This window comes from Eublepharis macularius, chromosome 1, assembly GCF_028583425.1.
Source record: "Eublepharis macularius isolate TG4126 chromosome 1, MPM_Emac_v1.0, whole genome shotgun sequence".
NCBI classification, from domain to species: domain Eukaryota; kingdom Metazoa; phylum Chordata; class Lepidosauria; order Squamata; family Eublepharidae; genus Eublepharis; species Eublepharis macularius.
This window is the reverse complement of record NC_072790.1, coordinates 55985020-56012027: the sequence shown is the minus strand read 5'-3', so window position 1 is coordinate 56012027 and position 27008 is coordinate 55985020. Positions and strand designations below refer to the sequence as shown.

Genomic DNA, 27008 nt, shown 5'->3' with positions numbered 1-27008 from the left:
GAAAATAAAAAAGCCAGTATTACAATGCCCATGTATAGATCTATGATGTGACCTCAGTTGGAATTCTGTGTGCAGTTCTGGTCACTGTATCTCAAAACAGAGCTGACAAAAGTACAGAAGAGGGCAACCAAGATTATTAGGGGTTGGAACACCTTTCCTATGAGGAAAGGCTGAAGAGTCTGGGACTTTTCAGTTTGGAAAAGAGACAGCTAAAGGGAGACATGATAGAGGTTTATAAAATTATTCACAGTGTAGACAGGGTGGACAGAGATTACTTTTTCTTCATCTCCCATTATACTAGAACTTGAGGGCATCCAATGAAGCAGATGAGCAGTATATTCAGGACTAGAGATGGGTATGAACAGCAATACAAACAAAAAAAGCCACGAACAGCCCAATCTGCTGTTCACAAACAAGCTGTTTGTGAGGCCCCATTCAAAATGAACAGGTGGTCTTTGCAAGCATTGTTCATTGCTGTTCGCCAAGCCAGACAGTCTGGCACCTGCAATCAATTTCCTTGGCAACCAGAGGCAGGGATTGTCTGAACTCTGTCTGAACTCCTGCTGTTGCCCTGGAAACCCCAATCTAAGCCCAATTTAGCTTGATAGGCAGGTCTTCCTTTCAAGTGTGAAGCTCCAAATTTGTTACAAGGGAGCAAAGACCAGGGGGGAGGGGGGCTCCCAGCTCTGGCTTAGTTTGCAGACAGTGGAGAGGGAGAGACAGTTGCTGTTGGCATTTTGATAGAGTGCATTGGAGCTTGAATTTTCTGTGTGTGTGGTGGGATAGGGATCTACCCCTTCAAGTTCCAGGGCTGCTGCCAGGCTCTGGGCCAAGCTATTATTTATTATTGGTACCTTTCCTGCTGCCTGCTCAGGTCATGTTTCTGGGAGTGGTGCAGTAGGGATCTTGACCACACTTGGATGATGGCTGGAGGAGAGCCTGCTGGTCCCCAAGAACAGCCAACCATGAACATGTTCGTGAACAGGGCCATGTTCGTGGTTGTTCGTGAGTCCCTGTTCATGGATGGCAACAAACAACGAACATCATGTTCATTTTTTTTTCTGTTCGTGCCCATCTCTATTCAGGACAGGCAAAAGGAAATACTTCTTTACATGACTAGTGATTAAGATGTGGAATTAACTTCCAGATGAAGTAGAGATGGCCATAGCCATAGTCAGCTTTAAAAGGAGATTAAACAGAGTCATGGAAGATAGGTCTATCAGTGGCTACTAGCCATGGTATCTAAAGGGAACCTCCACATTCAGAGGCAGTGAACCTCTGAACATCAGTGCCAGGAGTCAACTTCAGGTGACGGCCTCAACCTCTATGCCCTGTTGTTGGCCCTCCAAAGCAAATGGCTGGCCACTGTGTGAGACAGGATGCTGGACTAAATGGACCCACTGCTCTGATCCATCAGGGCTTTTCTTATGTTTTTATGTTCCTAATGGCAGTATACTAGAGTAATTTGGCATAGGACTGCATCGTTATGGATAAATCCTATCAAAAGGAAGGCCAATTTTCAATATGGCTTACTTTCAGGAAAAAGTTATAGCAGAGTTATACTTTTGGAGTCCACTGGAGTCAGTGTACAAATGGCACTGTTATTCTGTTATGTTCAGCCCAGCAGGATTCTAGTACATCTTGAGCAGAGACACTCTTGGCTATAACCTCTTTGTAAACACGTCTCAAAAGTGCAGATGAGACAGTGAGCATGTAAGGAATTCCATTACTTGAAAGCACGATGAAAGAGTTGAGTTTATTATTCAAACTAGTTAAGATTTTAGTAGCTATGAAAGGATAATGACTATCACAGAGCAGGATGACAAAAGCGACATGGCACATTTTTAAAGAAGGGGGGGAATGCACCTGAGGTGTAGTCAATAGTCCAGCTGAGAGAGGACACAATTATCACCTACAGATAAAAGAAAGTAGCATATCATTAATGCTGCTAGCTTGTAAAACATGCAGGGAAGCATAAATCATTAATAAAAGTAGAATTGATCTGCAGCTGTCTGCAGAATCTTTCAGGACCTATAAATTACAGCCATATAATTCTCATACTGTTATAAATATTGAGACAGAATTCTGGGGGAAAGTTAGGGTTTTCCAAATAGATGGTAGAATCCAAAGTCCTTGCCAGAGACCAATGCTCCAAATAGTGACAGCCTTTTGTGTCCATGGGTTCCAGATCACTTTTTAAGGTGTTGAAAAGTGTGCTTGCAAGTTGTTCCTGTGTCTAAGGATGTAACAGAGCAAGGGTTTCTATATCGGTCCAAGAGAAAGCCAGGTGAATAAGCTGAAAAACCCAGGATGATCTATAGTATACCAATGGTTTTCTTAAATGCAGATGAATGTATGGACTAATCTGAATGTTATTGGAAATATGGCTGCTACTTCACTGTAGCTGTATCCTACATACTTGTGTGCTTCTATTAGTAGGTCTGCTTAGAGGGATATAATTCTGGTGTTGTGATCACCTGGGAGCTTGTAGATCTGGGCAAGACTTGACATTTATTTCCATATGAATTTTTATTGGGTCTAAATGGTGTGATGGGTCTTAATCATCTAAGCAGGGAACAGGTGGATTGTGTGAAAATTTCCCATGATCCTGTGGAGTTGTCATGCTGTATTGTTGTCTGATATGTTTCAGCTCCCTATTTTATTCTGTTGTTATATTAGTGGAGAGGGGTAGTTTTCATTTACACGAAAGAAGCAATTGTGCTGCTTTTTGAACATCTATTATATACATTATTTTATTATTTATTTTATTTATGTAATTTTATTTATTATTCTCACTGAGACTCAAGGCGGATTATACGGTATGAGATTAGTACAGTCAGTATCAGGAACATTTCCACAAACAATGCCATAGGGTAATAGATACAAGTTCACAAAGACATAGCATTAGTAGGAATCTAATACAACATAGTGGTGAAGTCTATGATTCTTAACTCATTAGTGGATCATCTGAGATCCCCTCCCTATAATGCAGCCCTCCTATCTGAGTTAAAAGCCTTTCTGAATAATTCAGTTTTGCATCATTTGCAGAAAGCCAGGAGAGTGGGGGCTCTCCTGACCTCCTCAGGCAGGCCATTCCACAGGGTAGGGGCCGGCCACCATAGAGAAAGCCCTTGTATGAGCTGCTGTCGATTTCGCTGATGTGCGGGGTGGCACCTGCAGGAGACCTTGTTCGGATGAGCGAAGCTGTTGTGGAGGAACATAGGGAGGGAGGCGGTCCCATAGGTATGCCAGATCAAGGTTGTGAAGAGCTTTGTAAGTGATAACCAATACCTTGAACTGAACACGATAACTAATAGGTAGCCAATGAAGTGACTGCAGGATGGGAGTGATGTTCATGCTCCTGCTCACTCCTGATAACAATCAAGCCACAGCGTTTTGCACCAATTGGAGTCTCCCAGTTAGTTTAGATATTAGACCTATGTATAGTGCATTACAATAGTGAAGTCTTGATGCTACCATAGCATGGATCCAGGTGGCCAGGTCGGCCATATCATGGTAAGACGCCATTTTCCAGACTAGGGAGAGGTTGTAGAAAGCATTTTTTGCAGCTGCCTTAACTTGTTTTTCTAGTAATACTCCTGGATCCAGTATAATCCCTAGGCTCTTAACCGAGTCTGCAAAGGTCAGATGAACTCCATCAAAAGTGAGGAGTATAATATTCTTCGGGATTTCTGCCTTCCTAACAAGCATTACTTCCATCTTGTCTGGGTTTAATTTCAATTTGTTCATTTTCAGCCATTTCACCACAGCTGTCAAGCTGCGATCCAAGATTTCTACTGAATATTGTGGGGACCTGGATAGCGAGATATAGAGTTGGGTGTCATCTGCATATTGGGGATATCCAACTCCATAGCTGTAAATGAGTTCTAAAGGCTTTACATAGAGGTTGAATAACATGGGAAATTAGACTGCGCACTGCAGAACCCCGCAAGGTAGCTCCCATTCTGGAGATAGCTGATTGACCACAGCCCTCTGATTCCATTCCATGAGAAACGATTTAAACCAGTCGAAGGCACATCCTTTGATACTCTCTTCTGTCTCTAGATGCCTCAACAGGATGGCATGTCTACTGTATCAAAGGCTGCAGATGGATCCAGGAGGAACAATAAGGAGGCATAGCCTTTGTCTGTGTTCAGAGATCATCTACTAATGCCATTAGTGCCATCTCTGTCCCATGCCCTGGTCTGAATTCAGATTGGAAAGGGTCCAAAGTGCTAGATTTATCCAAGAAGGTCTGGAGTTGTTCAGCTACTGCTCTCTCAATCATTTTTCCCAGAAAAGGCAGATTAGAGACTTGGCGATAACTGGCCACAATTTTTGTCTAGGGATGATTTTTTAATTAGTGGACAGATAACTGCCTGTTTGAGTGGCTGGGGGAAGGTGCCCTGGGTTAGCGATTGATTTACGATAGACCTCAGTGGTTCACTTATGTAGTCCTTACTTGATTTTAACAGCCAAGATGAGCAAGCATCGAGCACACAAGTAGTGGCTTTCATAGATTCAGAATCCTGTTAAGATCTATCATTGTAATTGGTTCAAGGCAGTCCAAATGTAAGCCAGATGGTATATTAAGCATTTCTTTTATCTCATCTGCATTGCAGCTAGCAGCTAGATCAGAGCATATTTCTGCTATGTAATACAGCAGCCGACATTCTATACTACTGAGTATCTGTGAATCAAGCCTATGAATAACTTTAAAGGCTGAACAGCACAATATGGCTACCATATAGAAGACTCTAGAAATGTTTCGCATGGAAGTGGCTTCATAACACACTCACAATGTGTGACAGGCGGACTAGTCACTAGATGGATACCCTGAATTACACATAGAATTTCCTCCACTACCACTGTCATAGTTTAGAAGCAATAAACTAAGGGCAACAATGTAAATATTAAGCTGATTCCTGACAATTTAAACATACAGTTGCTCCACTGTATGATGTTCAAAACATTTAATATGTATAAAAGTAGCATTCTTCTCAGGTATGCTGTTCATTAAAAAAAAAAAAAATCCTGTCCCAAGCTTGGCTACTCGATTTCCAAAGGACAAAATAGAAGATTGAACAGCATAACAATAGATGAGCATAACAATCGGAGTGGATGAGTGAAGGAAAACAAGCAATTGGGTGCAGCAATGGTTGACTTGTGAAGAATCACAGAGGAGGGGGATCTCCTGTTTCTCCCTCCCATTCCTTTGATACTGTTCTTCTGGCATACCTGATACTGTAATGAACTTTGAAGAGATTGCCTGAGTAGGCAGCAATTCTGCTTTCTCTGTCAGACTCTTCGCTGCTTAGCACATTGGAAGAGCACCAACAACATCCTGGAAACCTCAATTCATTAAAAAAAAAACACACACACAGCTGAAGGAAAGTGATCTGTAAACTTTAGCTTTATGGCCACCCCATCAGTTAGAGTGTGGGCCTTGTAACTCTGCTCTCAAACGACCAATATTATATGGAAGTGTAGCCCTGTTCTACCCTTTCAGAAAGATTTACTTATAGGTTTGTTGTGAGGACAAAATAGTGGAGGGAGAGAACCATGGATACTACCATGAACTCATTGGAACAAAGATGCAATATAGATAAATGTGAAATGCCTGAGATCACGTAAGTATAAGGAACAAGGAATTACAAAGAACAGAACTGGAGTGAAGTCTTTAAATGTAGACTTTAGTGCCACAGTATGTGAAGGTTTGAATAACCAATTGTGCCTGTTTTGTTACTGTTATGAGCCCCTTTCTTTTTCTGTTAGAATTTTCTTTTAATTCTCTTTTTATACCCACTGGGTAGATTGCTGCCAGCAGGAATTATATTCCAAATTAAGTAATTTAAATTTCCCTTTTAATAATGTGCCCAAGTGTCAGGCTCCTTCATGGGACTATTGGTCCTGAGGATAGGAATGGGATATATAGGAATAACAGATACCCTGGGATTAAAAAAAATAAAGCTTTTATTTTTACAAGAAGCGTATTGGTTTCACTCTAGTACTTAAAGTTAATGGTTTCAAAGTTCTTAAAGTTTCCTCACATAGGCTCAGTCACACAGATATACATAAACTTTCTCAGGTGCACACACTATTTGCCTGCTTTAGACAGAATATTCTCTCATGGACACACAAAGGTCAGGCTTCCATACAGGTTGCCTAACTGAACTATAATGAGAATTCCCTCAGGCTTCCACACAGGTTGCCTGCCTTGCCCAGCCTGAATGTTCTCTCTCTGCTCAGTAACTAAAACTACAGTTCACTCTGTCCACACTCTCCGTCATCAACCAATCATCTCTCACTCATCCCTCTCTTTCACACCCACTCTTCATCTGTACCGCACTAAACATTTAAAGACACACACACACACTTAAAAATCATCACAGTTACTCTTTTTTTTTTAAAGTAATACACCTTCAAATACTGGTTTAGCGGTTTGGCAATAATAGTTTGGCATGCCGGTTATCACTCATATCAAAAGGAAACACCGTTTTTTCATTAATCTTTGAACTGAATTTCCAGCGTTTTCTCCTTTTGTAGCTTCTCACTCCAGTGATATTCCAGGTTTACAAAAAAATCCACAATAAACCTTTAAGAAACAGGGAAACAAGGCCCAGAAATTAAAAGCAGAAAAGCAAGCAAGATTTAAATAGTTTTCATGGCTATAGCTCAGGGGTGGGCAGCCCCATAGTATTTCTGAGTGGGCATAAGTGCCTGATTTACAGCAGAGCTGCCTTGTCCTTCTGTCTTGAAAACCCAGTAGTCTGAGTATATTATTGATGTTGTGATGATTTCTACTGGAAAAATTGAAACAGTAATATCCCTGCCACCTCAACCCTCCTGCTGGTTGCCAGGCACAGCACAGCCTGGCAACTCTAATGTTAAACTTAGCGAATGTGACAAAAGAATGTTAACAAAAGAAATAGGACAGCTAAATCCAATTGTTATATGTTTATACTATTCCTTGTAGAGTTGGAGGTGGTACAAGTAGGACAATATAAAAATCATACCGTTTAGGAGATAAATGTGTTTGCTCTTCTCTATCCCCCCCCCCTCACTGTTATCTTGTACTTTCTGCTTTATAAAATTCAAGATAAGCTTGGAAAAGTATACTACATGTATTGGTTAGTATAGCCAGTACAGGTGGATTGATATAAACACTTCACATAATACATTTTTTTCTCTTCATTGTAGAATTCTGTTTCCACATTATGAAAAGGCTTTATCTGTAAAAGCTGACATGTTATAAAAGATTCCAGTGTCAGTCATGCTGCCGCAAGGAACCTGTAGCCTTTGGAATCCACTGACACATGATAATCTGCTCGTTTGATACTTTGGTTATGTCAGCTAGTGCAGACTAAACATTTTTAATTTGAATAAGTTGTAGCAATGCACAACTTCAGAAGCAAGCCCATTGGATTTAACTGTAAGTGTGTTGAACTTAATTGTATGTTGTGGATTGAAACAGAAGCACTATTGTATTGTAAGTGCAATCCTAAATACAGACCATCTCTAAACAAAACGAATTACCCGAGGATGCTCAAGTGAAGTGAGACACGATAGCTGGGAAGCCGAGTTCGAAAGGAGGCTCCTCTCCTTTCTGTGTCTCTATTTCACTTCCTTCCTCATGCTGACTTACATTATGGGAAATGAGCATTTACAGATTAAGACAGAGGAGATGTTTCATGAGCCAGCAACTTGCCTGGGGGAAGCCATTTGCTAAATAAAGAGTCCAATGAGAGAGAGAGAGAGAAAAAAACTACTACCAATGCCCCTCCTGACCTGCAGCCAACTTCCTTGCTATGCCAGATCCATTCCCCTTCAACGCATCCAGAGGATCTTTTTCATCATCTACAAGAACCCTTTGCTGTGCCTCTCTGTCATCCTTGCTTTTGACCCTTTTCAAATATCTTTGATCTATTTCATTCCGGAGATCGATAGGCATTCATGATGGAAGCAAAGGGAGAGGAAAAATTAGGTGAAACTGACAGAGCCTTCGAGGGAGGCAAAAGGAAATAAACAAGGAGCATCTTTGCTAGCTCTGTACAGAGGGGACATTGACAGAGCCTTCCAAAACATCCCCTCTGTCTTAATCTGTAAATGCTCATTTCCCATAATGTAAGTCAGATGGAGGAAGTGAAATAGAGGTGCAGAGAGGAGAGGAGCCTGGCTTTCCTCTACGTTGCCCCTGATTTTTCAGTCGGCACTATGCCAGGGAGACGCTCTCTGCTCGCCCCCTCTTGCCTGCCCCCCTCCTTCCGAACTCAGTTTCCCGGATAACATTGTCTCTTTTCACTTGAGCATCCTCGTGTAAGAGGTCTTGGATAGAGAGACTCACAGTTTTACCGATCTAAGCCAATTGCCTTCATCAGATTAGAAAATGGTAACTTCTTTGCACTGCAGGTTCTTCCTTTAAGGCATTAGGGTTCCCTGTTTTCATATTAATGGTCCCTAAACTCTGGCCAACATACCCAGATTATGTTCCTAGACATGTGACAAGCTTATTGGGAAAAAATCTATTTATATCTTGGGCATAGCTCTTAGCCACAGTCCATACACTTCCTCAGACACATTAACTGATAGATATCAACCCCAAATGTCTTGTTCCCATTTTGTTTTTAAATACCGCGTTGCATGTAAATTTATTTAAAGTGTATTTTTTGCAACCTGGTTAGAAAAATGGGATGAAAACATGCCATATAAAATAAATATTTGCAACACCTATTTCCTGAAATTTCCTCTGACTTTCAATACATATGCCTTATGCAGTGTATTGGATTCTTCACGGACAGAATAGATTACCCTCTCTTTCAGTAATAAAAAAATGGACACAAAACATTCTTTATCCTTCTCTGGCTGCATGCATTATTACAGTATATTACAGAATATAACAAAGTCAGTTCAGCATACTAAATCAGTTAAGCATACACCATGAGTACTTTGGAGAAAAGATTTTAATAAATGCATGGTTATTGTATATTTATTATGTACCCAGAGCAGGAAGTCACATGGTATAGCAACCTTCCTGAAGCTAAGCTGGTCAGATTTTAAAAGATCTCCTGGGAACCTTCCACGATGGAACAAAGGTGGAATATAAATGTAATAAAAACATTAACAGGTCAAATCCAAAATATTTATTTATTTAAAATATTTTATGCCAGTTTTCCACCCAAATCAACTCCCCAAAGCGATGAATATGAAAAAATTAAAACATCTGAATATTGAAACATTTAAATATATAAAATAATGCAACAAAACATAAATAAACAAATAGCAAAGTTGAAAAGCAGAAAAGAAATATGCAAATCCCAGGACTTCCAGAAGTAACCTATTGGCAACATCGGGGAACTTACCAGGTCACAGGGGGCTCACTAGTGATGCCATCACATTACTACCAATGTGGTAGGGTTGCCAGCCCCCAAACCTTTAAAGTAGGGAATGAGGGGATCACTAGGCAGCCCTGGTGCCCCAATCCGTTTATTTATTTAGACTTTTATACTGCCTCTCCCTCAAATGAGGCCTGAAGTGGTTTACAGTAGAGATGGGCACGATCCAAAAAAAAATACTAATTAAGCTGTTTGTGGATCCGGGCCACTGCCGAACCCAGGCCACCGATTCTAACTGGTCAAGTCCCATTTCCAATCCGGAATCAGGAAGGCCAAAGCGGGAGGGTGCCCCGCTGTTTCTAGCGATATAGGAACGGTGGTTGGTGGCAGCAGCCGCCAGGCCTGGCGGGCAGGGGGAGGCAGCGATGAGCCGCCTCCCTTCAAGGAGGGAGGGGACATTCACACACACACACACACACTTAGAGTAGAGGGGGGGGTTTAACCCGGCAATGAGCCGCCTCCCCTCAGGGAGGGGACATTCCCAGGGCCGGATCTACGGTTGCAAGCACCCAGGGCAACTGTAGTCAGGCTCTTGCATGCGTGCGAGCGGTCCTGGGTTGCCCCCCCCCAACAGCAAGCCGGCTGTCCCGGTGCGCTGTGGAGCTGGCGGCAGCACGAGTGGCTGGGTGGCTGACCACGCCGTTCACCTGCCCCGCAAGACAAGGGGTGGCCAGTTTGCCTGCGCGCCCCTTGTCCTGGGGAAAGGCAAACGGCGCAGGCGGCCTCCCAGCCTCCCGTGCTGCCTTTTGCCTTTCCCCAGGACAAGGGGTGGCCGCTTGCCCACGCGCCCCTTGTCCTGGGGAAAGATGAATAGCGCGGGCAGCCTCCCAGCCACCTGCACTGCCTTTTGCCTTTCCCCAGGACAAGGAGTGGCTGGCTTGCCCACACGCCCCTTGTCCTGGGGAAAGACAAACGGCGTGGGCGGCCTCCCAGCCTCCCTCACTGCCTTTTGCCTTTCCTTTGTGCCCATGGCTTCAGAACACCCCCTTCCCCCTCCCTCCCCTGGGTTGCTGCTCCGTGGTTGGAAGGAAGCCTGCTAATCAAGGGAAGCTGGGCTTCCATTCGTGTTTTGAGGGCGACAGAAGGAGGGCAAACATTAGCTGAGTCATGATGGCGCAAATGCCAAAATCGGGGGGGGGGGGGTTGAAATCATAATTAAGATCGTGCCCATGTCTAGTTTACAGTGTTAAAAACAATAAATACTATATATTAAAACTTAAAAATATTACTTCAATCCATGTGTTTGTCACGTGTGTGCTCCAAAATTGCCCCCAAATTTGGCCCTGCAAAGACCTGTGGCTTCCAGTTTTCAACTGCAAGTGTGTCATCTGGGCTTCTGGAGCCTGCATCTGCCATTTCGCTTAACTCAAAGCTGCATTGTTTTGTTGCCAACCATTAGTCCCCCTCCTAGTCTCAAAACCCATAATTCAACTAGTTTTTCTGGGCAGGATAAAGTTCCTCCTGGTGCTCCTTGTTCCATTATCTTCAGAGGACTTCTTTAGTCACAGTGGTTGTACCTAATCAAAGGACAGCAGCGGCAGAAGGTCAGTGAATGGGGCAACCTGATCCCCACATGCTTGGGTCCTCCTCAGCACTGCTCTCCTTTAATAATTCTTTATTATTTCAAATTTTAGCCCTAATTTGTATAACATGAGTCTTTGTGGCAGTCTGAGACTCAGAGGCTGGAGGAAACCCCTCCCTCCTCAAACTCATGTGTGTCCACCTCCATGGACATTGGTTGGTTGCTTGCCAGTCATTCCTTACATTGTGTGTAAAAGTGCACACAAAGGGACTGGCAAGGTGAAACCAACAGTGCTATGCCATCCACTGCTCCCTTCCCCAGGGCAAAGAAAGCCTTTTGCAAATCAGAGCCATTTAATGCTACCAATGCCATTGCCCAGGAAGTGCTGAAGAAAAAATGCATTTATGTGCCATGCACACATTCTTCTTCCTGCCAAAAGAGTTATGCTCTTTGCCTCCGGAAGGCTCTGTCAGTTTCACCTCCTGTTCTAGGAGGTGAAGAGGAAATTAACAAAACCTCTGAGGAGCAATCACCCCTGCTGTGTAGAGAGGAGAAATTGACAAAACCTTCCAATCTCTTTTAAAACTCAGCTTCCCAGCTAACATTGCGATTCCCTTCACGTGCAGTCCTCGTGTAATTCATCATTTGTAGCATGGCTCTCAGTCTCTTCACTTTGGATCCAATTAGTTGCTTGCCATTAAGGAAAATAGTTAGATATGCTACCACCTGCCATTGCTGGTCCAATGCCTGTCTGTGCTGCCACTGCACAGTAAGGAATGAACTGAAATGCACAAAGTTACCAGTGGTGGAGAATCGTGACAGCTTCATTGTCCGAATTTGTTTCACCACTATGGAAGCCACTTTAACAAACCAAACCAATGATTCCCAGGTGTATTTCCGGCTCATTTGGTTCACTTTGCATACCTCTACTGGCTACAATTCTCACCTCTACAAGGCTCTGATCAGGGATATCATTTAGGGTTTCAGTTGGACAGGCAACATTCAGACATTTCACAGTATTTTAGAATGTTATAAGACAGTGTTTCCTAACCTTTTTCCAATGGAGGAATCCCTAAATTAATTTTTCAAATCCTAAGTAATCCCTATGAAAATGTTTACAGGCCAGAAAAAGTTGATAGTGCAGTGCATGATTCAATTACTAATAAATTATGGTTAAAATTTCATTTGTAAAGAACTACTGTCTCTCTCTCTCTCATTTATTCACTGCTTGGTGGTGGAGAGTGCCCTCAAACCATAGCATGGTGACCCCTGGCAGGGTTTTCATGGCAAGAGACTAACACAGGTGGCTTGCCATTGCCTGCATTTGGTCTATGCTGGAGATCTCCCATCCAATTACAATCCAATGCTGACCCTGCTTAGCTTCTGAGATCTGACAAGACCAAGCTCACCTGGGCTATCCAGGTCAAGGTCCCTAACTGCTTTCATAACCTTAACAACAGTAATATTTCAAGGGATATTTGAATTTTTTGTGGTTTTTGTGGAATCCATGGTTCCATAGAGCCCTGGTTAGGAAACACTGGTATAAGATACGTAATCTATGACGAGCAATTTAAATATGGGGGAGGATTAGGTTCATGCCTGTTAGACTTGATCCTGACCAATTCATGATACCCCAAGACATATAGACCCTGAACTGCCATTTTGTACCTCCAGTTTTGCAGGGTACATTTAGTTCATTCATTGCTGGAAGTATGTTTGCATAGTTCTCTGTGTACACATTCCAATGACTGTATGCATTTCTGGGGAAATGCACAATCCTGTTCCTCAGGAACAGACTGGACATTTAACTTTCAGGGAAATTTCCTTTTTGGTAGTTGCCCTAGAGGGCTGTTGCTGGCCAGGAACAAGCAAAATCAAGCCTCAGCAACTTTGCCAATGCCTCAGGAGCCACTCAGTTTAGACCTCTCATTAGTAATGACAGTTTTCTCCACATGTGCTGCTGCTTGTCTGAAAGAAAATGCAATGAGTCACCTCACTGAATTGAGTGGCCCTGAAGCATTGTCTTGTCTAGCACAGGGTCCACTTAACTTGGCTTACTCCATGCCCATTTTCACTTCCCAGTTCATTTCTGCAATTCATCTCTTAACATGTTCATTTCTATCCTGTTTGACAATTCTAAAGCCATATAAAATATGGCCTGGGACACAGGGTAGGGGGAGAATTAACTCGTATGTCCCACATAAATGGTATTTATGGGCTTACATGAATTGAACATATGGAACATTCTGTGAGGCTGAAGATCCTTATGCATCTTTATTTAGAAATAAGTCCTGCTGGGTCCAAGAGGAGTTACGTTACTGTGTATAAGAATGGATTAGTAGTTGCATAGAGTTTTTGTTTATCTTGAATCCAGATGAATGTGCATAAATCCCTCAATAAAATAAATTTATGATTCGGTTTTGTTTTCTCGGCCATGTCGGACGCTCCTCTCCGCAGGTCCAGGAGGAAGCGCCCGAGCACCCTGACCGGGCGGCTGATCTGCGAAGATTAGCCCCCAGGACTCCCAGTGAGGGAGGCAGGGTCCGGAACGCTGCGGGAAGAGCCCCCTGAAAACCAATGCGGGGGGTAAATTGCCTGTTTGTTCCTATGGAGGCCAGCAGACGTGCGCAGTGCCTCGAGTGCTGCCTGGCCATGGAAAACGGCAAAGGACAGAACTAGGCGGAAGCCTGTAAGTAAGCGAATCCCTTCTGTTATTACAAGCGCACGCAAAGGAGTGGTGGGATCTGAAGCTAAGAAGGCTCGTTCTTCCCCCTCGCTGAGTTTCAGAATTCGGTTGGCAGTCCCCCCCCCCCTAAAATGGCAGCGAAAAAACAGAGTCCCGCTTTGGGCAAGTCAATTTCGGCTGCCCTACAGGGGAAAGGAGAGTTGCTTGAGGAATTAGTGAAGAGGTCGGTTATCGAAGCCATAAAACCTTTTGTTGACAAGCTGAATGAAACAGATCAAAGGGTGGGCTTAATTGAGAGTGAAGTGAAAACCATTAAGGAAGTAACGGGGGGGCAGAGAAGTCTGCTCGGGAAAATGCATCACTCGTGAGGGCAACGAATAAAGAGTTAAAGCTGGTGGAGAACCAGCTGATCGGGCTACAAGTGGAACGAACACAGACAATTTTGCGCCTCCAGAACGTGAAAGAGGAGGAAAATGAGGATTTATGGGGTCTGGTCTCGGAACTATTGGCAACTCCCGCGAAGGCAACTAAAGAAGAGGTAAAAAGCGCCATTTTGGAAGTCCGTCGGGCTTCTTCAAAATATGCAACGAAGCGTCAGCTGCCTCGCGAGATCATCATCGATCTTTCATCTAAAAGGATCCGAGACACTATCCTATACAACTCATACAATGCGGATCTGGACTTTTTGGGCAATAAAGTCAAGATACTGAAAGACGTCCCATTTTTAGTTCGGAAAAGAAGATTTAAGTATAAAAAGCTCGCAGCTCTTCTGAGGGAATGTGGAATAAAGTACAAATGGCTATTTCCGGAGGGTATTTGGTTCAGTTTCAAAGATCAAGCTTACAAGATAACATCGGAAGATCAACTAAGGGATTTTGAGGACAAAATCCGGAATTTCAGCAAGACACCAAGCAAGAAGAAAAGGTGAAGTCTGAAGGGGGGGGAGGAAACGAGCACTGCGGCTGCAGTTGCTCAGAGAGAATTGCGTCCGGGGCCCAGGAGGGGGAGGAAGACTTAATTTGAATTGTAATTTGTATTTAGCAAGGTCAACCACTCCGTCAATATCATACAAAGCTGTAATTTTTTTTTTTAATAATGGTAGTATGGAGGGAAAGCATTCTGTGTAGTGTAGTGTTGTTATATGTTGCTGTTTTTTTTTCTTTCCTTCCCCTGTCCCCTTTCTTTCCCTCTGTATCGTTAGTTAATGTAGTTAATAAAAAGAATAAAAAATCTTTAAAAAAATAAAAATAAAAATAAAATAAATTTATACTACTACATACCCTATATATATATATATATATATATATATATATATATATATATAGTTGTTTTAATTAAAATTACTGACATTTAGAATAAGTTAAGATTTAGTATCCTGGTTTTTCAATTATTTTAATATATTTTAAAGCAAAGTAGTCAACCATACTGTTAATTAATCCTCTTCAAAAAATACTAAAATGCTACAGTTAATATGAATAGTTAATGTTTTGAATGCTTTACTGGTTATAGAAACTGTTCATCTAGATTAAATATTCATCAGTTTGATTAGTTAAATCTAACTGGCAGCTCTATTATCAAGTACATATTTGTTGGAGCTTAATTAGGGAGTTCTTTCAGTACATTCCTTTTGTTTTCTTTCCTTTCAAGAATTACTAATTGCAGTTTATGGGACTACATAAGAATCTGTGATCTTAGATGGTTAACATGCTTCAAATTCATTAGTCCTCTAATCCTTAACATCTTAATAGACCTTAATTTATTTTAATCTTTACTACTATTACTGTCTTGAGTGGAGTAATAAAATGTGTTAGAGCCAAATTCCCTTTTCTGAGAGTAGAAAGACACTAACTTTCATGAGTGCTGATTCTTTCTTCCCACTGCAGATCCTCATATCATGCTGTTCCCAAGGATCCCCCCATTCTTCAGGAGCAACTTTTCAGGGATCACAGGAGAGAGGCTGCAACACGTAGAGCCAAGCTACAAGTGACGAATGACACTTGAACGGCAAGTGAACAGACTCACGCGTATTCCTTCCTCCCTGTTCACTTGCGCTCATTTGATTATGCAAGTGAACAGCCACTACGTGATCAAGTGGAGCGCAAATGGAGTGCAAGTGGACAGGGAGGAATACATGTGAGTTTGTTCACTTACTGTTCAAGTGTCATTCATCACTTATAGCTTGGCTCGTAGGGGAAGTCAGGAAACAGCTGTCTGCAATCAGAGCACTTGGATCTCACCTAATGACTCTCTCTCCATATAAAGCAGAGCAATTACATTGTCATACATTCAGTATCTTGAACTACATCTACTGATAGTTTTCCACCTGGAGTTTGGAACATACTTCTTATTGTTCTGGCATTTTGACCATTTTAAAATAATTCAGGCAAGTCTTCTCATACTATGATTTTTCAGATATAAGTTTAGATGATTAGTTCTTTTTTCCTTCTACATTTTGTGATTCCTGCAGTTACTACAACTGGATAGTCTGATACTCTCCGCAAGATACAAAAAAACCCCTGGCTGAATATTATCAGTTCACATTTCAAAGCAGTTTTTTTTAAATGCTCAGAGCACTTCACATAACATTAGCTAAAAAATCTTCAGACAATTTTTTGTGGAATGTGCCACCCATTTTTGCCTAGCCCAAACTTTCACTAATGGAATTCCTACAGTAAATGAGGCTAACCGCTAAAACTCAATAGTAGCAAAAAGTACACAAAAAGACACAATTGTGTATGGTTTCCTTTCCTGAGTATTGCTTTTGGAGAGTAGCCAGTGGCAGTGCTATAGCATGGATTGGGCCTATGAGTGTACTGCCCCACTCACTAATGGTTCATAAAAGCATATTTTTAAAATTTATGATGTGGCAGCTTCCACTGAAAATCATACAAGCTTGTTTTTTAGAATAGAAAAATGACTGGTTTAAAATAAAATCAGTGGTAACTGGCACCCCTCCCAAGTGGTGATGCTTCAAACTTTTCCACTCAAGATATTCCCTAGCTCAGTGTGGATTTTCATTCATTAGCACCCCACCATTTTTAAGTCCTTGAAAATTTCCCCCTTTCCTGCTGTGTTGTCTTCAGATTTCTACTTTTGATGACTTTATGTTTCCTTTAAATAAAATAGCTTCCATTGGGTGGGGGGTGAGGGGGTAGTTAAAGGGAGGGGCATCCCTCTATCACCCTTATACCTGACTGGACTATCATGAACTCTTCGCAACCCCAGCCGGAATGAAGAGACAGACACAGGCTTAGAATTAAAGGGCCTTTTATTAACATGACCATAAACATAAACCATGACAAGGGCCAACTAAGTGGTACAGGTCAAGCAATGGGGTCATACACAGACCTCTGCCTTGACCTGTCTGGGTGAGCCCCAAAGCCCCGGGTGTAGGCCATCCCTGAAATAGCTGCAACCCGGCCAGCGAGGAAAATGGATCCCCCCACCCCCCCACCTAACGCCCCAGCCGTACAGCATGAGGGATGGACTTGTCCCTGGGGATCCCCGCAGGCATCTGCCTGTGCTATGGTAGCCATCACAAGCGTACCGCACTGTTGGCAGACCCTGTTCCCCACCAATGGGGAAGCACCACTGGGAGATCTCCGGCCCGTGCCCTATTCCCAGAACTCTTCTGCCACTGCAAGAGTCAAGCCTCTGCTTAGACCCTCGCGCCCCACAGGTGGCTTAAAGCCAACTGAAACCTTTGCTGCAGGTCATCGAGAAATATCTCGTTGCCCTCTGTTGACAGGCGTACACTGTCGCCTCGGTAGAGGTGGGCAAATTTGGCCCTAATTCTTGGGTGTGGTAAATGAATTCCCAAGCCATCCCCCAAGGGTTTTTTAATGGCACAAGTAGCCTTCCGTTGGGCCCCCTCGATTGCCCTAGGATCTAAGGCTTCCTACCAAACCCATTGTTGTAGCATCTCAGACCAAAATATAAGCATGCCCGGCCATTGGCTGCTTATAACCCGAAGGTCTTCAGCTACTTGCAGTGACAAGGCCTTTCCCTGCACCAACCCCAGGTCATTACCACCAAGGTGGATGACCAAAATGTGTGGGGGAAGACCCGTCCTTCTCCGAAACAAAAGCGGCAGTAGGCACGGCCATCTAAGGCCATGCCGTCCCTGTCACTCGACAGTGGCCCCAGCACTCAAGTCTAATCGGTATTCTCCTAGCTTGGTAGGCCATCCAGAACACCATGCTGTAGCCACAAATCAGGATCCTCTTCTTCCCTTGGCACGACACAGCACCTAAGGAAGGAGCAATTAGTATGGCCTTTTAAAACTGCAGCAGGGGGTGTATATAGGTCCTGAACGCACCTGACCTCCACCTGCCAACACTCTGAATCACCCAGTGGGGATACCCCATAGCTGCTGCCGTAGAGGCAGCCCCAATCCTAAAGGAATGGGTGCCGAATTTGACCCCTGACAAACCAATTTTCTTAAGGGCCCTCTCCGTCACAGCCCCAAATTGATATTTATTGAATGGGGTCCAATCCTCATGGCAAAACAAATTGCCCTGGCCCTCACCACGAAGCTGCACATATTCCTTGAGAGCTACAGCAGGGCAAAGCTCTCGCTCTGAACAGGGGCCAAGGAGGAAGGTATGTCCCCACTGCCTGTGGTCTGTCTTGGCACACCTGATAGTAATTTAGACCTTTAGACCACCTGAGTAGTGGCAGGCGGTGGAGGGTGAAAGCGGGGGATCCCCCACCCCCACTGGGGGAATGGGATCCCTACCCTGCCCCCATTCCATGACCGGCCCTAGGTTATCCTACAGGTTTAACTTATTCTAAAGCAGCTTGCAATTTATCTTTTACTCCTCTGGGTTCCTAGATGGAATCCTTCCAGCAGAGAAACTTCCAAAAATATCCCAACCAGGAAAAAACAAGGAGAAAGAAAACAAATCCAGTCACCCTTAAAAAGGTAATGAAGGCAAACAGAAGCAAAACAATAAGGCAATATAAACAATGAAAGGAAGGAGGAGGAAGTAGTACTAAAGTTGAGGCAGAAAAAGGGTATAGAACTTCAGAGAGGAAAGTCTGATTATACTGTGTTCTGATCGAGGCTTTCATCCACTTTTTCAATGATCTGAGGCAGTGCCTTCTGTTTTTAGGAGAAGTGACAGTTTTTTTCTGCTTATCTAATTATCCAAATTTATTCCCCAATTCTTTCCTTTTGAGAGTTCAACTTGACTGCTCTCTTCCAAGAAAACTCACTTCCTTGTCCATTGTTTTCATAAAAGGAACATATTTAATTATCCCATCTTTATCAACACATGTTCACAATGTCCAAGCAACTCAGAGACTCTCACAGCATTATTTTATCATTTCTACAACCAAGACATGACACTTCTGTCTTCTCGTTAAGCACACTGTTGAATTATCATCTTCACCTGGACTTCACTGCATATCTTAGATCCAGAGATCACAGGGTTAAGCTGCTACTCCTTACTAAAGATTCTTTTTGGTCATAGTACCTTGGCCTGTAATAAGGGCTGCCAGGTCTCCAGCACCATTACCCACTTCCATGTTGGTTAGTTTGCTAATCATTCATCATGCACACAGACACAACGTAAGAACAACTGCCACTGTTGTTCTTCAAATGGTCATCTGCGTATTCATACAACTCATGCACTTTCCCTATAACCAGTGTCTTTAAGCTTTTTCAGGCTCACTAAATATTTCCTAACTATTCCTAACTTCATTCTAAACTCACAGTGAATAACTCTCACTTCCTCTGTACACTTACTTGCGACTAATCCTATTGAATATACTGAGGCTTACTTTTGAGTAAAAGTAAGAATAAGCATATAGATGTAAAAGCTGGGGTTTTCTTCAAGTTCTGTCATAGCTGACCTCTTGCTTTTTACTACTACTCAACATTATCCTCTAAATCTTTTAGAACCGTTATTCTTGTGAGTATGGCAGGATGTTTCAGAGGGGGTAAGCTTTAAGTTACAGTTTATGCCTTTTAAACATCCTACCCAGCCCCGGTGCCTGAGGTAATCCTTGCGCGCGCGCGCGCACAGCACGCCCGAGCTGCATGACGTCATCACACAGTGACGCCGGGGCCATTCACCGGCGGGTGGCTAGGGAGGCCATCCGCACTCCACACGCTGCCCCAGCTGCCTGCCGTCCCTGGCCTCAACGGTGGCGCTGGCCCTGATCCTACCATATAGTCATAGGCAGTATTTAGGGTTCCCTGGTGCTGGTCTGCCCTTGTGCCCACTGGTGGCAGGCAATCAGCAGGAGTTCGCAAGCTGCCCGGCAATTGCCCGCTACTGGTAGGAAACCTAGTCAAATGAACAGTGTGTGCACTCCTGGCTGGAGGCAATAACATCACTTCCAGAATTTACATCATTGTATGCAGGCCATGAGCATCCATGTGCAAAGCATGCACTCAGGAAAGAACACTGGTGAGTACCACTCCACCTCCCACCAGTTGCTAGGGAGACCTGAAAACCCTAGCAGAATTATTTTCAGGATTATTTAAGAATAGCGGAGCATAAAAACTCATCATACAGAGAAATACAATCCAGCCACCCACATATTTGCATCACAATAGCCTTTTAAATATGAAATTTATCTACTTAAGGTGTTTTTTCTAAGTTAGAAAAAGCTATTGAATTTGAAAGAAAATATTCTTATTTAAAGTGAAAAGAGTTGGTGAACTGTAAAATTCACAAATACTTGATTTGAAACAGGGTTGCAGAAGTTTATTTGGTAGGAATCAGTGATTTTCCATTCATTTCTCATAAATGTAGCATTTTAGGGACTATGATGGACTATCCATCTCAGACCTATAATTGTGTTCTAGATCACAATTACACACGTTTTCAGTTAAATCCCGGGTTCATTTCGAGGGGGAACGCGCAGGAACGCGTTTCCGGCAGGTCCCCAAAGAGGTCACATGTCAAGTGGCCCTGCCCACCTGACTCTCGGCCATTTGGGGCCCGTTTCATCCTGGATTGGGCCTCTGACGGGTTGTGGATCAGTCTCCTGTTTAGCAGTAGCCCAATCCTGACCATTTTGGGCCCCTTTTTGGCCATTTTCAGCCCCTTTTCGCCATTTTGGTCCCAATTTCGGCACTGAATGGCCAGGATTGGGTCCAAAACAGCCAGGATAGGTGATGTCAGGGGATGTGGCACATGCAAATCAGTTACGCTAATGATATTTCTGGTTATGGCAAGGGGCGTGGCATATGCTAATGAGTTGTGCTAATAAGTTCCTCCAGCTCTTTTTCTATGAAATGACCCCTGGTTAAATCCATGGACTACTTGAACCGAAAGGTCATGCAACTGATTTTGCAAAGATGGATTTGCTTATCTCCAATGTAGCATCAAAACATTTTTTTTTATTTTTCCTTGAGCTAACTTTTTATGTTTAACAATATAGAATGGGTAAGAATTGAGGTATATACTTGGAAAGTGAATTTTGTAAAGCAACAGTTGTATTAAAATTATGAGCAACTAAAAGAATCTTAAAATCAACAGCAATAATGTTCCCTTGTACAGAATTTTTAAAATAACCTTGAAATATCCATGCCTGTTCCTGGTGATGAGAGATAGCATAGAAGATAGAGCTATGCTCAGCGTGTTGCTGAACTGTATTACTATACGTTTACTGTCAATAGATAAAATGAAGCTGTTCATGTTCTATTATTATGTCAAGCACCAAGAAAAGTGAGCATGAATAAAATGTCAAAATGCAAGATGCTATTAAATGTGAGATAAATTGCTACAGCAAATGTCCATAAAGATTTTATCTCACATACTTGCTTCAGAAAAAAGTTATTAAAGAAATAACTATGAGAAATAGATTAATGTTCAAGGGAGTTCACTGTAGGAAAGTCACCAGATATGGAAAAGATCAATTTGAGAACTGGACAAAAATGGAAATAAAGAGGATACATTAATGATGGCAACAAAGAAAACAAGCTTGTGTACAGACATACACATGAAGCAAATCTGCAGTTTCTGAAAGGTTTGGCAAGGGCAGATTTACCAAAAAAAAAGAGATGTCAAACATCTCTGTGACTGAAATGTTCCATGCACAGTTTTTGTTCTTTTTGGCTGTTGTGGATTTTCCGGGCTGTATCACCGTGGTCTTGGCATTGTAGTTCCTGACGTTTCACCAGCAGCTTTGACTGGCATCTTCAGAGGTGTAGCACCAAAAGACAGAGATCTCTCAGTGTCAAACTGTGGAGAAGATGTTAGCAGGTAATTTATATCTACTCAGGAAGGTGGGTTTGGGTTGTGTCATCCTGTAAGAGTTTCCCAGGGTGTGGAATGCTAATGGAATGCTAATGCTTCACTGTATCCTGAGGAGGTTCTTTTGCATATGGATTTGTGCTTGATATGCTAATCTTATCTGCAGGGCTATTGTAAGATGTAGAGTCTTTTGTTAGCCTGGTGTTTTTCAGGACTGGAAACCATGCTCTATTCATTCTTAAAGTCTCTTCTTTCCTGTTGAAGTTGTGCTTATGCTTATGACATTTTTTCTCTCTCCCTGTGATTTGTTGGCCCATAGAGCTGGCCATCCTAAGCAGGCCTACTCAAAATCCAACTCAAGTCTACTCAACAAGGCTTATGTTAGAAGAGGAGGGCTCTATGCTGTCCATTTCCTCAGGTTTCAGAGAGGGACAAACCAAAGAGTTAGAAAGATAGAGAGGTCAGGGCATCTGTTTACTGTTTACTGCTCTGACTATACTTTGATGTGTAGACTGTTATTCTTAGGACTTCCTCCTTGTGACATTCTTTTCTTCCTGGGTTTGTCACAGCCACCTTCTCCTCCTTGCAACCATGGATGCAGGACATGCCATCCATGTCCATCCTTAGATTAAATAGGTAGATAGGATAGCCATTTAAATTCATAAGCATAAGCAAAAGGATGATGCAACCCAAACCCACCTTCCTGAGTAGATATAAATTACCTGCTAACATCTTCTCCACACACTGACATTGAGAGATCTCTGTCTTTCGGTGCTACACCTCTGAAGATACCAGTCACAGCTGCTGGCGAAATGTCAGGAACTACAATGCCAAGACTATGGCTATACAGCCCGGAAAATCCACAACAGCCATGTTCTCCAGCCGTGAAAGCCTTCGACAATTTGTTCTTTTTGTCAAGACTTCTTTTAAAAGACAGTAACTGCAATATTGCACTTACTGGTGGTGACCTATAGGCTAAGCACACAGCTAACCCATATGTATATGTGTTTCTCTGTTCTCATATGTAAAGAGGAGACTAGACTAAATTCCTGCCAGGAAATCAAGAAGTCTCGGTATTTGGCTAAACTGAATTAACAGAGGATTGTATAATTTAAGGTACCAATGAAATGGATATTACTACAGAGGACATGATTCTTTTCTTTCAATATGTTGTTAAACATAAAAAAGCATAATTGTGGTGATCCATTGTTAATTCATCTGTCATAAACCAGTGATTCCCTTGCACTATGTGAAAAGTCTTCCTCCAATGGAACTTCCCTAGGAAGAAGACTTCTTCTGTCAGAGAAGGAAGTTATTGGATCCAACCAGATATTCTTCTATGAAGTATAATCTTTGAATGTTTAGAGTAATTTATTTAAATATGAAATAGCACACGTCTAATATGCTTACATCTGATACTGTATTTTCACCTAAATTTATTTTTTCTACCATTTTTTAAAGCACAGAACTGTTAAACTTCATAGACAACCAGTTGGTGGCTTGGGCTTAAGTATAAAGGTATGGATAACTACCTCCTTGTTGATCTTTGTGCTTTTCAAGAGATGAGGTAAAACGAGCTAATTTTGTAACACATCTCTTACAGGGTGGTGCTGAGCACAAAGTGCCTGTCGTCATATCAAAAATATTTAAAGACCAAGCAGGTAAAGCAAATGTCTTTGTATATATAGTTTTGATGCGGAATGTAACAAACTAATATTGATGAGCATCACAGAATTGGCTGCCATTCAGTGTTGAATAGGATGGTGTTTCACAGTATCCATTATGGTGTTTTTGTGTGGTCCATGGGAAGTGCAATCATGCAAAATAGAAATTTACACAATTTTTTCATGTGATGACATATGCTTGTGTGCAAGACATTTTTCCTTCATGGAATATATGTTTCCTTGCATGAAACTCAACTTTTTGTACAAAAAAATATCATGTCTTTGAGGACCATTTCAACACCATAGTTGTTAGTAATGTTGGAATAACCTTTCACAATACCTAATCTTTGTTTAAAGAAGGTGGAGGGAAGATATCATTGGAAGCTTTCTGGAAAATCATTGTTAAAAATTGAGATAAAAGAATTAAAAAGCATAGACTTCGATGGGCAAATAAAATTTTGGAGAGAACAGTAGATACTTCCAGTATAACTAAAGGAGTTTTATATTCCAGTGGCACATAATGAAGATAGCAATCTAGACTGTAATATAGACCAGAGAGGATACTATTAAGGAGAGTGTTACATAACAAGCAAAGAATTATCCAACCAGTATTGTGACTTCAGTGCTATAGAAAATCCCTCAAATACTTGCTTAAGAAGTAAAGGATCCTGATAGGAGGAGCTTTGCTTTTGTTGAGTTCTTATAATGTGCGTTTTCTAAAATGATGCATTCCTTCTTTTATCATAGTTTGAAGAATCCAGCTTTCTTCTCTAGCACAAATATTGGACTGACAGGCTGAGAGGGGTCACAGCTCAAGTGACAGTGCATATGCTTTGTATGCAGAAGGCCCCAGGTTCAGTCCCCAGCAGTTAAGAGATTCTGGTAGTAGCTGATGTGAGAGATTTTGATCTGAGACCCTGGAGATAGGGTTGCCACTTACCTTCTTTTGACAAGCAACCTCCTGCTAATGCTCCCTGTCCCATGCCCTTGCTTATTGGAGTGGCCCCAGGAAAGGGGGGAGGGGAATGGTATCAGTTTGACCAGAATTGGAAGTGATGTCACAATGCTCTAGGAATTTTCAAATCTCTACAGTAAAAGGAACAGAGATTTAGAAATCCTAAAGCATCGTGATGTCACTTACTATTCTGAACCCAGAATTGTCATTCTGGCAGTCTCCCCCCCCTACCCCACCCTGCATGCTTCCATGCAGAGTTCCTGAAGAGCTGCTGCAAGTCAGCATAGACAATACTGACTTTGATAGACCAGTAAACTGATTGGGCACGAGGTAGTTTCATATGTCCCATAATCACTGTGCTTAAGGTGAGGGCAACATTTTGGATTCTTCTAATATTGAGATAGAAACATTTTGGTATCTTTAGTTATGCTTTTCGGACATCTTTCCTCCTCTCTTGTTTTTTCTCCATTCCACAAGGGTCCTTTGTTCTTTCTAATAGCTAAACCCGTTAGGACGGTAGTCTCCAACCTTCCTAGCCCTTTAATCGCAGGTGGCAATATAGGACCCACTGAGTAGCAAGCACATGGCAGAAAGTCACTCAACACCATAGTCACGTAATAGTAAGAGGAAGATTCAGAATCTTCATGTGCAAAAAGGAATCATCTTCCACTAGCAGCAGAGCCTTCCAAAAAAAATCATATGACATTATATAAGAACATGACTCAGCATATGAGGTTCTGAGAACCTTATATGGGTCTTCCTGACCAAAGAGTTGAATGAAGACCACTGCATTAGGAAAGATGGCTAGAATGTTAGACTAGGCCCGAAAGACCCAGGTTCAAATCCCCACTCACCCATGAAACACACTGGGTGACTTCAAGCTCAACTCTTGGCTCTGCCTACCTCACAGGTTTTGGGGAGAGGAAAAAATAAAGAAAGAACATTATTATTCTGACATCCTTCAAAGAAGTTGGGAATAAGATTGGATAGATAATTTTGAAGATTGCCTCTCCAACTTTCTCTTGTCTTTCCAAGAAAAGACATGAGCCTCTCTTTGAGCCAGAACAGATCTTGTCACAGTTTGCCAGTTATACCTCCTTCCAGGGCCGACTCCAGCATCACCGGCACCTGAGGCATCTTAAGGGCTGCCTCTGGGCTCACCGGACTGCATGATGACATCACTGCATGTGACATCATCACGCAGGGCTGGTGCATGTGCGGGGGGCCTTCCAGCCCTCCCGTTCAGTTGCTCTGTGGGCCAGGAGCAGCCGGCCACTCTGGCCGCTGGCTGTGCCTGGCCCGCAGAGCAACTGAACGGGAGACTGCCTGCTCAGCTGCCCCACGCTGCCACCGCCAGCACGTGCTCCTGGCCAGTGGCAGCAGCGGCAGCTCTGTGGCATGCGCCCCTGCCCCTGGGCCAGCACCCCTCCAGCGCCTTAGCACCCTGAGGTGGCTGCTGGGCCGGCCTCAATGGGCAGGCCAGCCCTGCCTCCTTCACAAACCAGGATCTTCACTGCCCTCTGTTCTGAATATTGGAAATGAATAGGAAGTCAGACTAAAGCAGTTACGGTTGCAGGATATTGATTTGAAGGCTAAGTCCTAGGATGGGGTGGTGGTGGTGAAATGAGTACAGACCAGATATAGTACTCTCCTGAAAATCCAAGCCTTCTCTCTAGAACTGAACAAGAGTACCAAAATATGATTTTGCTTAGGACCTGTGCAGAGATAACATCAGCTGTTTCAGTTTGTAAAATACCCCATACGCCTGTGTGAAATAGTACGTGCATAAGTAAAATGCTCTTATTTTTCCTGTAAAGATAAAAACATTTCCATTAGAAAGGAGATAGTGTTCAGGCATGAGTAAAATATCAACAATTGAGAGTATCTGCACTCTGAAATTTCCATGCTTTAATAGAGTTGTTGTTGAGTACCAAAAAAGTGCTATCTTCTGCATTGACAGGCTATAAGATTTGTTTCACTCACTGTTTTTCAATGAGTCCTCTTATATCAGTCATTTTTTTTAACATTGATTCTATCACTATTCATATCTTCCACCAGTGATGCTGCAGTGAACTTTTGTTGTTGTTGTTTTCTGTTTGAAATAAAATAGTATTTTCACAGCTGTGAGAAAGTTGCCCTGTTTCCTAAAAACTTCCCCAAAACCTAATATCTAAAAAGTCAAGTTGTGATTTGTGGCACAAATTTTTCCACATTTAAGTTAAACACCGTATTTTGTACAATAATCAAGAACTCTATGCAATAGCAAGCCAATGAATGTTTTGAAGGATGTCTGCCCTTGCTGGATATTGCCACTTCTGGATGTGTTCTAGTCAGCAGAGTTATGCAGATGTTGCCACTGAAGACAATCTTTGCAAAGCGTTTTCCCCAGTCACACTGCTGGCTCACTGGCTTAAGGTAGTCTGATTCTAAATAAGATGTAGCTCCTGTTTGTTCAAGGTATTCTATTCTCTGGAGTGGTACCTGCTAGGAAAAAGGACACATAATTTGGCACACTTGGCTATGCTGCAGACAACCATGGAAGGGATATTTGTCCCTCCTCATGGTAACTGGTGCTATCG

At 42.6% G+C, this 27008-nt stretch overlaps 1 protein-coding gene across 1 annotated transcript in view; it reads left to right on the top strand.

The window, feature by feature from the left end:
• The window catches only part of SNTG2 (syntrophin gamma 2), a 439152-nt gene that overhangs the window by 192679 nt on the left and 219465 nt on the right, over positions 1 to 27008 (top strand). Inside the window, exons 3-4 of the mRNA XM_054979235.1 lie at positions 23272 to 23328; positions 23414 to 23471. Of these exons, the coding sequence (XP_054835210.1) occupies positions 23272 to 23328; positions 23414 to 23471 (115 nt within the window). The remainder of the gene's footprint in view (positions 1 to 23271; positions 23329 to 23413; positions 23472 to 27008) is intronic.